This window comes from Varroa jacobsoni, unplaced genomic scaffold (assembly GCF_002532875.2).
Source record: "Varroa jacobsoni isolate VJ856 unplaced genomic scaffold, vjacob_1.0 scaffold_655, whole genome shotgun sequence".
Classification (NCBI taxonomy): Eukaryota; Metazoa; Arthropoda; class Arachnida; order Mesostigmata; family Varroidae; genus Varroa; species Varroa jacobsoni.
The window spans coordinates 158,780-173,571 of NW_019213557.1; the positions used below are offsets into that span (position 1 = coordinate 158,780).

A 14,792-nucleotide genomic window follows, 5' to 3' on the forward strand; every position below is an offset into this window, starting at 1 on the left:
TGGTTTGTCTTATTTTCCGTGGCCTTAAACGAAGAGGCAAATCTGACACGAATAAGGTAAATTAAGTTGTCCGAATATTATTCGGTGTACGCTTACCTTTGGAAGATAGACATTTTTAGTTGCTTCCCTGAGATTTATATAAGAAATAAATCTCAGTATGATTTAGCTTCCTTGTTGAAACAATGTGAAAGCCGTAAACACAACAAATAACGTGATCTTTATTCAAAAAGTTTGCAAGTAGGATCTCAAAAATTATCGGTTGCGAAGAGCATATGCTTACCTCCCCCATTGTCGGAAGTAATGTTTCTTACATTTTTTGTAGTATTAAGACACCCAAGGTTTATTCCTTACTTCAGGGCTACACGTTAACTTATGTACTCACTTTGTAATGGTTTATCAGCACAATTTCTTCTGCGAAGTCCAAGATTACTTGACCAAGGCGATATTTAGAGCTTTGTTCATTAAATTAAATAAGAAATGATGGTTACGTGCTGTCGCAAAGGACCATTCAAAGACAATGTCGCATGTCGCATTATATCTAATAGAAACTTTAACTCAACTCAGTTTTCGTGCGATATAATCACTGGCTCAGAGAGGTGGGCAAGCTCGGTCCAGTTTATATAAACTAAAGAGTGTATTGGATGGTTGTAATTATAATATTATGCAACGAGAAAACAATTGGTTTAAGTTGTTTCTTCCAAAGAAGCAAAACTACGCCCAAAAAGCCACCGAAAACATTGATAAGCGCTACATCTTTCCCCACTATATTAAGTATTTTTACAGATATTTATCAATAAGTGAGACATAATTCTTACCATTTTTTTATTTTATGTATTCATTAACATTATTTAAGTTGTACATATGTTCCCTTATAGGTCGCATCCGCGTCCCTGACATATTTAGCTTAAGTCTCTCATTTCCAATAAATGTCACATGATTCCATATTTTTCGATTCTCATTGCTTCTAGTTCACCAAAGCGTCAATTAACAAAATGCATTCTAGATTATTGTTATTGTTACAGTTATCGTTTAATATAGCTTATTTTGAAGGGTATGATATTTTCAATAGGTGTATCAACCCAGATTTTTTCGCGTAAGCTGGCAGCGTCCTGAAAAGAGAAAGCATCGATTTCGACTGTTTTCAAATAAACTATGTAGCGTATCCAGTTCTAATTGTCCTACATAAAAATTACTATGCATTATTCATCATATCTGACGTGGAAAATCGCATGCGCTGCAATCAGGTACAATAACTGAGCTTACATGTATGGAAACAGGGTTTCACAGAAAAATCTACTTTGCGATGTGTAGATACATTTGCAAATATTATAATATTTGTTAATTATAACAATAGGCGTTCTATAATCATTGAGTATTTACATCTACTGACTGGTGCGCTCAATCCTTCCACAGAACCGTCAGCAGGACCTTGCTATCATTAAGTTACCACGTATGTTCAATACACACATACAGTTTGATTCTAAGGAGATTAAATAGCACGATTGCTAGAAGATTATATACTATGTAGGAATACTGCATATGCGTCCCTGCTACTCGTCAGGATTCATACACCAACGGCACGGTTTATACACGAAATGCGTTCATACGAAATTTCGCCGAGGCGCATTGCTTCCATTTTTTTACCACCATGCCTATTTCTACTAGTTAGTTTCCGTTGTCATTACCTTATTAGTTGCAGATAAGCTATGTTTAATATAAAATCTGCGATTTTATTAGTTGCGCATAAGCTATCTTTGATATAAAATCTGTCCAGAAATTCACTTTTAGCTTTCTACTCGAGTGTCTCCAATACAGAATTAATCACGGCTTGGCCGCTTTTTTAGGAAAAAAGATGCTACTCGTCATTAATATCGCCGAATTCTTCGCTTCTGAAAAGAGCTAACATAGTAGTAGCGTCCTGAGGATCTCGTTCCTCTTCGTCGAGTTCGTCGCATACAAGTCGACGACGCTGGTCTAATGGAAGTTGGTTTTGTTTGAGTTCGATTTTGCACGAATGGCTGTCATCAGGGCGGGACCGTTTCATTGCTTTTGTAGATTTAGTCGACATCGGTGTCTGCTCTGTTCTTAGCTGCGCCAATTCTTTTACTACTGACAGCTCTGCTTCTTCGGCTACTGGCTTTTTCTCAATTACTGTCATTAATTGCTCATCCTGTTTTCCGTTGTCTGCCTTTTGCTTGCTACCCTCTTTGCAACGGCGCAGCTGCTCCCGAAGTATTACTTCCTGTTTAAGGGATTGCTCCTTTTGCGTGAGAATGTACTGGCTTAGCTCGCTTTCAGGGATAACCATCGAAAGGCTGCCATCATCGTGCTCGTCTTCCTGCAGCGATGATTCCAGCATCTCCTGAAATAAACAAAAAAAGCACCAACAATAAATGCTCGGAAGACGAGTATGGCTTAGGTGAACGTCCTTATGCGTTTTGGAAAATGTTGCTATGTGACATATACGACACAGATTTCAAGACACGCGAATTACTTGAAGGTTTGTTGCACAAGCATATAATCCCTACATTTATTATATTATTGTAAACATTAAGCGAAAGATTAGTTTAGATAGTGGTGGCCAACTGCAACATCAAATTCAAATAAATTAATCTTTCAAGGCTTTGTCCAGCCTCAGCTGACGTTAAGAATGTGCACCAGCGAAGGGGAGCAGCAGTAAAAATCTCGAAATCGTAAAACACCACCACGGTCTGAAGATGAAATGGTGGGATGACATTTGTTGCTGATGATCATTGAAATGCTATGTTATATAAACATTACTACTTGTCAACTATTCATTCCACAGGCAACCATTCGTACATATAGTTTTCGTTGAATTACAGGAATTTCATATGAAGGCGAAAAAATTGTGCCAAAGCAAACCGAACGTTTGTAATGGCTGCCGATTAAATAGTTTTAATAGTTCCTATAGTTTGAAAGTATTCACACTAAAGAGACACCTACGTTTACCTATTGTTAGCCTAAAGGGCAAAAGCCTACTGGCGGTAGGCGTTCTGTTTGGTATACGTTTTTGATTCCCAGCGTGAAATTAGATACGCTGTGGTGTTTAACCTAGACAACCCCACAATTCCGTTAGGTTAATAGGCAAACACGTTGCCATTATAAGCGATTCCTTACCTGAGCTTCTTTGACTTCCTTAAAATTTTCAAAGGCAACATCGCCTTCGACACTTGTCATTCGGTCGGTTACCTTGTATGCAAAAAATGCCTTTAATTTGAGGACCAGATCGAGAAGGAAGAAGAAACTAGCCTGAGTTATTAGCATTGAATAGCCTCCTCGTGTATTGACCACCTAAAATGATAAAGAGGAAGCCATTATGAAAGTTACTCATATGCCTCTTTTTGCAAAGATATTGCGTTCATAAAATACCACTGTCAAAGAATCCGTATTAGCCATATCGTAACAGACGTATGTAAAAGAGACGTAAATTAGCTTGACTATAGGAGAAACAATTCCGAATCGCTGCGGGCTCAATGGCTTCTTCTTATACTTTCATTGAGCTATACTATAACACGATAGATCAAAATTCGCCTAAAGTACATAGCGAATTTTGTGATGTTTAATGTCGCAATGCTACTACTCAAAATCCTGTGTTTTGTCCAATTCCCGCTTTGGTAAATTGTGCCTGCGCCTACAGCACATATGCAGAATACAATACTTACCTCGCATACAGTTTGTATGATTGCATTTGGGGAAATTTTATAAAATGAAGGAATTTTAAGGTTCGACATTGGATAAAAGCCGTGGGTTGTATTGAAATCGGCTAAGGTCATCCTGAAGAAGCGCTCGACATTGACCGCTTTGAAAGCCAGGAAAAATACGGACAATGCAAATAGATGAGGGGGACACCTGCATGGAGAGCAAACAAACGGAAGATCAAAGTAAGATCGAAAGCATCACTGTATAACTTTAAAATCATGATAATTTATAAAAATATTAACAGATATAGCCTCACCCCTTCCCCCGTATACCTACAAGCGGCAAGACTACAGGGCAAGAGAGCAACCTCTTTTACAGTGCTCGAGGTCGCAAGAGATTAGTGCGTAAAGACGCAGTGGAATAATCCATGCAAAATTTAATGGCCGTTTCCAATAGTTTTTCATGTGACATCTCTCACCATAGCTCTAACCATTTTTGCACTCTCTATATTATATATAGAGAACATCTCTATAGTATGGAATATCTGACGCTTTGTAAATCCCCCAGCGCAAGACTAAGAAATAAGCTTGTTACTTTCGACCTATAATCAAACCTACTGTGTTAACCTTCATTCTGCCGTTTAAGGACTTGCCTCTGCATCATGGTACACCGGTCGATCCAGTCTGAAAGCTCAAGGGCTTTGCTAATCACTTCCGGTATGCGATACTCATTTCTCAAGGACTGTCCCGAAAACTTATTAGTGAAAACCTCTATCGACTGCTGAATTGTATCGCCAAGCGATGGCTGAACTGGGACATCCCCACCCCTCTGAATGATCTTCTCGCTGACAATCTTGAACTGTTTGCCGACTTCCTTCACGGTCGAACCACAAGCGTCGGCGATTTCGCGAAATGTTAGGCTGCGCTTTTCGCGACGGAGAATATACATCAGCACTCCACCGGCCAAGGCCTTAGCTTCACGCTGCGGAAATCGCTTACGACAACACTCCCCATAAAGGGTCAGGGCTTCTTCGCTGGCTGCCATAGGAACCTCAAATGTCGAAAGCATGTGCTGAAAATACACAGAAAAAATTAACTACCTAATATGGTGGTTGCAACGGTCAAGGTGATATAATATGAGATGTATACAAACTAAATACAAAAAGATAACCGCCGAACCCTTTGATGGACACTACTTCAAAGACTTTTCTAGGAAATAGGTCTATAATAATGTAATTTAATAAACGTCCACCGCAAGCAGTCTTGGATTAACTTGGCTTCGAATACATTGAGAAGGCGAAGCTAATAAACCGAATTTCTTGTAACACGAAACAATAAAGCGTTACTAAGGGTACCAATCCTCACTGTCGTTAAACTGAGTAGAGCAGGCGCGACTTATATATAAACAGACCAGAAAATTAATTAATCGCAGAATTCAACGTGGCGTACAAATCTACATCAACCGTTATGTTTTTTCGAACGTTTGTAAGTGTAACGAAATTGATTATTACCAACAATTGTTCCCGACCGATAAGGCCCGTCTTGCCCATCGACGACAATGAATTAGATGTTGTGCAGACACCCTGACGTATACCACGTCTACCCATCCGAAACTTCGTGACTGTGTTTTCGTTACAAAACGTCCGCATATCGGTGTCAAGCGCTGCCGCTGACCCCGATACCAGCGACACCTAAAAAAAGTGTGAACGATTAAATAGTATAATAAAATCCACTGATTTAAATCGACTCAAAGAACTGATTAAATAAATATAATCGATTCACTGTTGTAATTACTGTAGCGTTGCGATACACAGTTTTGTCCTGTTGCCAAGTCTAGTTCAATGGATTAGCAAGTTTGTAGCAATATTTGATATTAAAATGGAAATAATAGCTCGCCACACAATATCAATCTGTTAGGAGCTGATCATTTGTGCTAGAAATGGACAAACTATGTATGGAAGTCGACGGCATGGCTGTTACTGCTTGAAAGACTCCGGAAATACGTCAGCCCAAGAGTGTTCAGCGGAGCGTGAAACAAAAACATACTGATATATATCAGTAGACAACATGAGTACAGCTACGTGATAGGGTTTAAGAAAAACTTACAGATTCTGCTTCAAATGAATAAATGCTGAAAGTTAGCCATGGAAAAAATCTATTATCTTTTAACGGTCGCAGGATGGAATATAAAAATAATGGATAAACGTTTAATATGTTATAAAATCCATTGTATTATTCGTCGACATTTTCTACTAATTCATTTGATCGTTTGGTGTATCATAAACAAAGTAGGCATACATAAAAGTATCTAAATCCAGTCAGGAGTTGGTTGGAAGACAAGCTGGCATCAAGCTAGGACGTTTTTAGATAATTTTAACTTAGAGACAATCACATACGTCGACAGTCCACACTGTCGCTGAACTTCGAGGACGTGTGAAACGTAAGTTCAGCTTGTCTATAAAGAATGTTTTGCTTGCAAATGTACTGCATTTCAGATACATAAATACACTATTTTGTTGATTTATTGTTTTCGTTTAACCTTGGTTAATTACCGAAGTCTTCATAACTGTAATACGGCATTGACGTGTACATGTACACCAAACGTCACCAAGTAGAGTATGCACCACAAATGTTCAAAAAAAGGCTATTATCCAACACTGAACATGATTCACAAACCTCTCCAACGACGCCGCAGTAACAGCAGATCTCGCAGCGTTGCTCCTCATTGTAGATAACGGCATTTTCACCGCAGGAATGACACTTTTCTCTCATCCTTAGACGAAGCTAAAAAAAAAAGAAAATTATAAATTGATAAAATTTTGCGTTTGTATTATTATATGATAACAAAGAGTTATAGACAGAACAGCAAACGAAGATATGGACACTCACAAATTTCAGACACGCTACTGAAGATATGACACAAATTTGCGACATACTTAACTCGTCTGAAACGAATCAGTTTGTAAAATTTGGTTGTCCTTAATAACGGGCGCGAATAAATCTGGGCGAGCAATATTTGTGTTAATTAGTTGCCTACTCGGCTGTTTGTTGCTATTCGAAGAGTCAGACAGCGACAATCTCGACCAGTAAGTAAATGACATTTGAATACTCACCGCGAGCTGCTTCTACGCCCATACAATTAGATGAGCATCTATATTCTACAACTAATAGTACAAACACTTAAGCTCTCTGAGCTTGATACTTCTCTGTCTAAGTACGGGAATTACGACCTTTAATGGTAGTAGGATTATTAGGATAGTAAGATTTTAATGGGAATGCGTCGCTACTTACTTTTTGGTAGTCAATTACTAGGAAAGCCATTGCAGTATTATCGGACGGATCCTGTCGTTTTGACAGTAAAAATTAAAATAGGTTTATGACAGCCTCGAGTCCAAAGCCGCTTAGAATAGAGCTTTTCTTCTTTACAGAAGAGCTGCACCAAAATTATTATAGTCGTTCAACAAACCTACGTCTAGAAGCAGTTTTTAGCTAATTAGAACAACCTCTGTCTCGATATTGTTGTAATCTAACAACAACATGCGTTAAATTGATAGAAGACACTAACTACTTAATAACAACTTAATTCTCTGTTTTCGAACTTGAAGAACGTCGAGAAACGCTTTTGGCAAAACAAAATCCTCAACTGGACGCGGTTACCGGCAGTGTGTTCATATCGGTATGTCGCACCGTGATAGCTAACATGACAACATTAGTGCGTTACGCTACGGCTTCGGATACTAGACCCTCTCCCAAACAGCTCTATTAACAGGAGACAAAAGAAGAATTGAGCTGATGCAAGCTCTGCTCACCTTTTTCACAGGAGCCAATGTTCAATACTAGAAACACGTCTGATAAAGCAACGACCGATTCAATACGGCGCTCCTGGATTACTTGGTGTATACAGTAGCTCATATATCATATATATAGATAGAAAGATATAAATGAATACAGTGGGATAACGGCACGTTGGCTACTAGCAGCAAATACAATTCAATGATCAATGAACAGTATGGTTACCGAATAACGTAGGGTCGGAAGCCAGAACACTCAGGGAATTAAAGCAATGACATGCATACACACATATGTATACATATATGATAACGAACACGCTTCCACTGAAGCACTGACTTACCGCTTCGTCCTGGTGCGTGTATGTATGGCACTACATCTAATGTGATCCGAGCTTTGACCGGTGATCTAGGATAAGTCGAAGCTGGCAAACATCGGCTGAATAGAACCACAGCGTCGCACGGAATTTTTACAGCAAAATCGTCGTGCTACAGGCAGGCTATGACGAAACCCGACAAAATCAAATAGTCAAAATATTTAAACTTTTTCATTATGAGGTCATTTTTATAAGTCCGGTTATGTGGAGAAATACAATATTGAATACGGCGCCGCATTCAATCAGGGCTACTTAGAGGTTAACAAAAATGCACAAAGTGAATTTGTGGCAGTATGCACCTGGATGAAAGGATAAGTGAGGAACGATTAGCTGCGAATGCTTTATGACTAATAACTTATTGAAAAAACAGACTGTATCACGAAACACTAACTTAATCACTACACAATTACTATTCGCACATGAATACTCTCGTTTCACAAGTGGCTTCATTCAAAACTTCCAGTATAATTCCTTCTCAAGATCTACTTAAACAGCAACTTAGATGAGAAGTGCTACTCTGCAAAGTATCCGACGAATCACGACGATATCAGCATGTTCAAAGCAGAATGGGGACTCAAGTTTATTTGCCAAAAGGGAAAGGGACTAAACGATTTAAATAGCAAAAACACTAACATTATTAAATATCCAGTATACCCATCTGCCAATTAGTCTGTTTAAAATCGCAATGTAACGTAGAGGCACAGAACAAAACGAGTTCCAAAACAATAAAAAAAAGAAAACAAATTTTGTCCACTTTCAGGCCAAGTCAATATACTAACCTGAGTGATATTATTCTGCAAAAGCAGAAGAGCTCGATAATGAAAATCAATGAACCCATACTCTTGGGTTGCGCATCAACAACAATAACTGATACGTACAACCGACCACATCCTTTACTGGCTCTTTCCAAGCAATCTTGGATTTAAGTCGAGTGTACTGAAATATACAGTGACTAACACTGCGCTCAACAGATAAAGAAATGGTCATTGTGATCTCTACCCAATGTTTACATCCTCTGGTCGAACCCTCCCCGTTGTTGGTGCTTTCCCTTTCCATAGGTTCTCAACCCCAGATGGCTGTTCACGCGGGCTCTGTTCGCTTGTGTCATTGTAAGAATATTATAAGTTCCAAAAAAATTACATTCTGGATCAACGCAACTGTCCATATAGCTTGTATCAGGGAATATGGTGTAACGTATATCGGTTAGGTAATGATGAAAACCACGTTTTAAGCAATTTTATTTTAACCAGTTAGGCCAGCTATCAGCGGTTTAACCTATTAATAATTGCGACTTCTTTTCGTTATGGCTTCTGCAAACAGCGCTATCATAACTACCCTTCCCGTTTTCGACAGGATATTCGTTTATTTTTTGAAAAAATCAGTAAGCATGCACCTGTCTGTGTGACGAAAATGCGCTACGTCGAGGAAAGAGCACGTAGAAGCTACATAAACTAAGCCTCATATGCAAGTTGAATTTGGTTGACTTTGAGAACTTACAGCATAGACGGGTGTCTAACGCATAGTTGAAGACTGTATTCTATGTATATTAATCTATATAGATGTATAAGAAAAATATCATACGTTTTGTTATAATAACAATAAAGTCATGTTTACAGGTTATACCCTTATTAATAATGAATGCCTATAAAGTTTACTGCGTTTGAACTGTATTTTTATTCAATTAATTCAATTTCTTTTCTTGATATAACATAAGAATAAAGTAAATGGAATAAAACAGAAGGTGAGCCAGCTTAAAATGAGCTCTACGAGCCAATGAACAACAAAATCAACGCAAACCCTCAACGAATTATTCTGCTATTCATGTACTCTAAAGTAGTTCATGTAAAACTTTAACTTTGCTATATCTGCAAAAGAAGGAGCCATTATGTTTAAATTGGTAATTATTCATACCACATTAAAGAAGATCGAAATGGGTCAAGCAGTGTGTTCACCATCAAAAATGATCTTCCATGTTTCGAGTTTTTTTTTTATTGCCTTTAGGCTTTCTATCAGAAACGTAATTCTATTCGCCAATTTGTGCTTTGCAACTTAGATTCGTAACAGCAACTATAGATCCTAATACGATGAACAAAGTAGTCTCGGATACATCAACAGTAAGCAGTACTTATTTTGTCTCCTATTTCCTTCGTGTGCAAGGACGTCTATTAGTCAACACTAATCTCTGTATCTAACACCAATAGCAGGTATTTACCGATTTCGTATGTTGGACTTTTACAAAGATATCTCAGTCAGAGCAGTCAACTCGTGATTTGACTCAACGTGACCTCAAAAAACGAAATTGAGCATGAGCTATGCATCTGGCACAACGCAAATATGTTTACGATCTCTTCAAAGGATTTGTGAATGCTTTCAAGCGTGTACAATTCGGCCTACTATTTGTGCGTCGAACCGGGGGTGGGGGGTGGGGTGGGGGGGGGGGCATGCTAAAGAAGCCAAAAAAACGCAAACGAGTTAAAGCGAAGAAGTACGAATATAAAAACGAATCACAATTACAGTTGGGCTCCTTCTGTGCTTAGCTTGGAGAAAAACTGGTAATATGTACAGGTCGCTTTTCTAACTATATCAACTATCGTACGCTTCACCTGAGTAGTCAACGTCGCATAGGCATATTGAAAAACGATAGCCGATGGTCATCAGATAAAAGACTAAAGAGCACATCATTCATATCAGTCTATTCACTCCCAATTGAATTCCAAACCTGATGTGCTCCCACAACATGACAGTCTTGAGAACCTTGACCCAAGCCAAACAGGTTTTTAAATCGATTTCTACACATTAGTAATAACATTGGAACCCTGTAAGAAACTAAATAGTTCATTGTTTCGACGCACTGCCTAAAAACTCTATCGAAGTCCTATAGCGGTAATGGCATTCCAGTGCCGGCAATTCTTTACTGCGGCCACCTCATCCGTTTCAACCTTCTTTTTCCATTTCGCTCTGTTATATTCAAAATCTGGCGGTGACTCGTGCCGTTATGACGTCATTGGCGGGAATTGTGCGCAAGCAGTGGAAGTACGGCCGACGAGCCTACTGTGTTCGTGGAGGGCTTTTGTGAGTACAGGGGGACAAATGAGAAAGGAGGCGCCGGGGGAGCTCTCTATACGGGAGCCGCAGCAGGGAGGTTCTATTTTGACGGTTTGATAAGAGAGAGAATCGGCGGCAAGGAAAAGCAGAGAAGACGAGTACCTGCGCGATCTCCATTTTGATCCACACACAGTCGGTGGCGGTAGCAGCGGCGCGGGGAGACTCCATCGGCCGATCGGGTCAGACAGCAGGCTCCGGATCATCGGTGAAATACGCGGAGCATCCCGGGGCATCCTATGGACAGACGCTTGCGGGTCGGTTGGCCATAAACGGCGTTATTCGACTCATTGGTTCAGTGCGAGCACATGGGTTGTGGCGGTGTTCGGCTTTTAGCAAGACGCCTGGCCATGGCCTTCGGGTGAAATACAAAGCGCGCAAACGATAGCGCGCGGTTTAGTCCACCATCGCTTCGTTCACGTTGGCTCTCGCACTGGCTTCGGGTCAAAAAGAAGAAGAGATTTTGCAAAGGGCGCTGCTCCGTGCTCATTATGAAGGAGGCCATCTTTTTCGCTTGGGTTTATTGCGTGCGCGCCTCAACTAACTCCGCGTTCGTCGCAGGAGATAAGACGAGTGCTTCAGCTGGAAACAGCTGAATAACGGTGGAATCCCAATACATGGAATGAGTTCATGTAGTCAAAGGAAATTACAGATAATCATACATAATTACATATAAAGATTTACGTGCGGTGAGGTTTTAATTGAGCGATTCGATTTTGACGTGCGAGTTTATCTTCGCGTTGAATTTGGATGGAGATATTTGCAACTGAAGTTATTACGTCGAGTTTTATAGTATGTGTGTACATTGATTATGTGTGAAACAGAGTTTTTGGTGCTCTCAGGCGGTTCTGGTGATGAAACCACGAAATCTGGATAGCACTACTGACACCCTGCGGGGAGTTGAGACTGCACATGTGTTTTGTTCCGTCAACTGCCGTACCTACGTTCGGCCTTCCAAAAGACGCGACATAGTAAATCTGATTTGGTGGCGGAGACTCGAAAGAGAATTCACGAGAGAAATAAGTACAAACATTAGCTCCACACAGTTTAAACAGAGTTGGAATTAAGGAAACGGCGCACTGAAATGGAGGTGCAGGCGCGCAATAGCTAGATCAGCTATGCATAGAAGTAGATACATTCATGCTAGGTGGCCACGGCGAGCATGTTTTAATTATAGTACATCTTATTTAGGTTCACGGGATTTTAGCTTTACCTTATGCTTAGTAGGTGTCTGTCTCTCGTGTTGTTAAAGATGGTTGGGAAGGGTTGGTAGATAAGGGTGACGGGCAGGAGAGAGTGATTGAGAAGTGTGCTAAGAATAGATATATACGAATATCTACCCGATGAATAGAAGTGCTTAATAGTACCGTATCTTTCGAGATAGGTGAACACTTCTGTTGTACGACAGGGACGACAACAAAAAATATTTGTTGAACGGGTAAACCCTTGTTGAGGGCAGGAATTAGTTCCAAACGTATTTAGTAATGATTCAAAGTGAGTATAATCAGGAGGCTGGTAACCTGTTCAGGCCGTCTAGTATCGTGATGTTAAAAGAGATGGGTAAATACCAACCCAAATTAACCGATTAACCCCAAATTTTATGTAATAGGTATCTATGAAGAAATTTTTCTGCGTAATGACTGCATGTCATAAGTGCATATCTGTGATGCAAGATTTTACGATTCTTGCGTGGATCTTGCATCCATTGTAGATATTGAAATTTTATAAGGGGAAATCGTTATTGGAGAGTTAAAATCACATGGAAAATAACAAAATATCGCAAGATGGCGATTTTGAAAAGCACAAATACAATGCTGATTAAGTTAAACTGCCATTTTCTATTTAATTCTCTGTTAATTAGCTGCTAGTTATAGCTTTCTTTCTGAATATGCTTTGAACCCCAGACAGAATCTTAGCTTTGTTAAATCTATAAATATTATGTATTTGTTATGTGCTATGCTGTTCCAACTAAAACTTGTCGCAACTGAAGCCGTGTTATGTGCCTCGTTTTTAAAACTGGTTTAATTCGCCTACGAAGGCCTGGAAGTGGCTCACTTTGATGATCATCCAAAGTCTGTTAGTTTTTCATTAGATTTGAGGATCAGAACTAACAATAGTTTGCTCTATTTACATTTTGCATCATCGTATTCTTTTGGCAAGGGGCACCGCAATAGCTTGAACGTACACGATCCTATATTGGAATCTTCTTGCACAACTGAGTTGGCTGCCGGCGACGAATGTATGAGCCGAGTAAGCCCAGCTATTTTTCTTAAAAATCAAATTTCCCTTCGCCTGTATGAGTCAGAGAACTTCTCAAGCGCATTATTAAGTTATTATTAAGCACGCCTTCGCCGCGGCAATAAGCAAACTACAGCAAAAAGAATGAGGGAAAATTCCGCGTTTATGGGTGTGTCTTTGTAGCAGGAACCTTTGGCATAAGATGTCTTCCAGGACAGTGCTCACTAATTGCTGGGTCACTCGAGTATTATACTTTTTCAGTATTAACTACATATTGAATTGGCTATGATCATTTGTGAAAGTAATTCTTTTGAATAGCATATAAAGTGTTTATTTGTTTATAATAATATTTTTATAAGTTTATTTAAAAAATACCTTTCGTGAGCAGTACTCACATTACTAAACGAGCACCAGGCAATCGGATCTTGCCGTCAAAACACCTGGCATCATACCTGTTATTTGTTAGCATCTTTACAGAGTGCTAGAAAAAGGTGAAACCCTGGCACGGGTGAAGAGTGTCATTATTGTGGATGCTGAAATTGGTTGTGGCACGCATTATATGGCACCTTACGAACGTTATGATGAACTAAGTTATCGTATATTCTAAAGAGCAACTCAGTCATATAAATAAAAATTACGCGATTTACTACCTCGAATAGTATTGATCAAACAGTCCAAAGTCAGTATAAATTGTTTCATTATATCATTTACTTCTTTATAATCTTATATAAGGATAAAATTAATGCTCCGCAGAATAAGTACGCATGTGATAGGATGGAGGTAGCTTCTAAGATACCGCGGCCAGGGAGTGAACATAAAGAATTGGTAAAACTGGAGGAGTTGTCAAATCAAAACAGCTATATCCTTATGAAAAAAGCGTCGTAAAATCAACCTTACCCTAAGGCAAAGCTGGTGTTCCCCAGGGCAGTGCATTTTCCAAGCCTTATTTATGCCCTGCATGTTGAATTGTGGACAAAAGGGATATGACGTGTACAAACGGTAAACAGAAAAAGCTGAGTAAGAAACACATTGTTGAAGAACGAAGAGCATCACAAATAAGATCATATAATGTAAACATGGAGCAATCGAAGCAAACTTATGCTCACATAGGATAAAAGCGCTGGATCTACTGGACAGAAGTTCAGTTTTAAAACTAATATGGCTTTAAACAGCGTATTTCAAAACCTGAGGCCAACATTTCTCTCAGGAAGATAATTGAGCACCGATACTAATTTCATGCTAACAATTGAAAGTGGCGCTTTTTCAACACAATTTGAATTAATCACATCTATTTTTCAGTGTCATAATGCTATTATTAAACATATTTTCCAATATGCCGGACAACCTAGAAGCGGTTACGTAAACGTCTCTTTCTCATTATTCATCGAACATCGGCCAAACATCAGGTTAAACTGGAAAATCATTGAAACAAATTCCGGTTTTAGTCTCCTTCCTTTAATACAGTCCTTGTACAATTGTTATCCTGATGGACCTCAAAAAGTAAATGGTTTTATAACTCAGCTGTAGGATGTTTTCACAACAAGTGCTCGAAACACCGCGACTGCTAACCATAGCACGGGTTGAACACCAATACAAAACAAGTTGATACATGTTTTTTAAGATGCTTT

At 39.3% G+C, this 14,792-nt stretch overlaps 1 protein-coding gene across 3 annotated transcripts; it reads right to left on the reverse strand.

Annotated features, from left to right (window-relative positions):
• Positions 1–805: 805 nt before the first annotated feature.
• LOC111262352 (uncharacterized) lies at positions 806–8,784 on the reverse strand. Of its 3 annotated transcripts, none has more exons than XM_022836547.2 (8): positions 8,604–8,784; positions 7,792–7,947; positions 6,336–6,443; positions 5,171–5,350; positions 4,313–4,731; positions 3,684–3,870; positions 3,139–3,312; positions 806–2,362 (listed from the first exon to the last, which is right to left on the reverse strand). In XM_022836547.2, exons 3-8 carry the CDS (start codon positions 6,429–6,431, stop codon positions 1,856–1,858), a joined length of 1,563 nt encoding a protein of 520 aa, XP_022692282.1. In that variant the 5' UTR covers positions 6,432–6,443; positions 7,792–7,947; positions 8,604–8,784; the 3' UTR covers positions 806–1,855. The 3 variants fall into 3 exon arrangements, with proteins under 3 accessions (XP_022692282.1, XP_022692283.1, XP_022692281.1); XM_022836548.2 differs by lacking the exon at positions 8,604–8,784 and adding an exon at positions 8,458–8,475; XM_022836546.2 differs by lacking the exons at positions 7,792–7,947; positions 8,604–8,784 and adding an exon at positions 6,951–7,289.
• Positions 8,785–14,792: the final 6,008 nt, after the last annotated feature.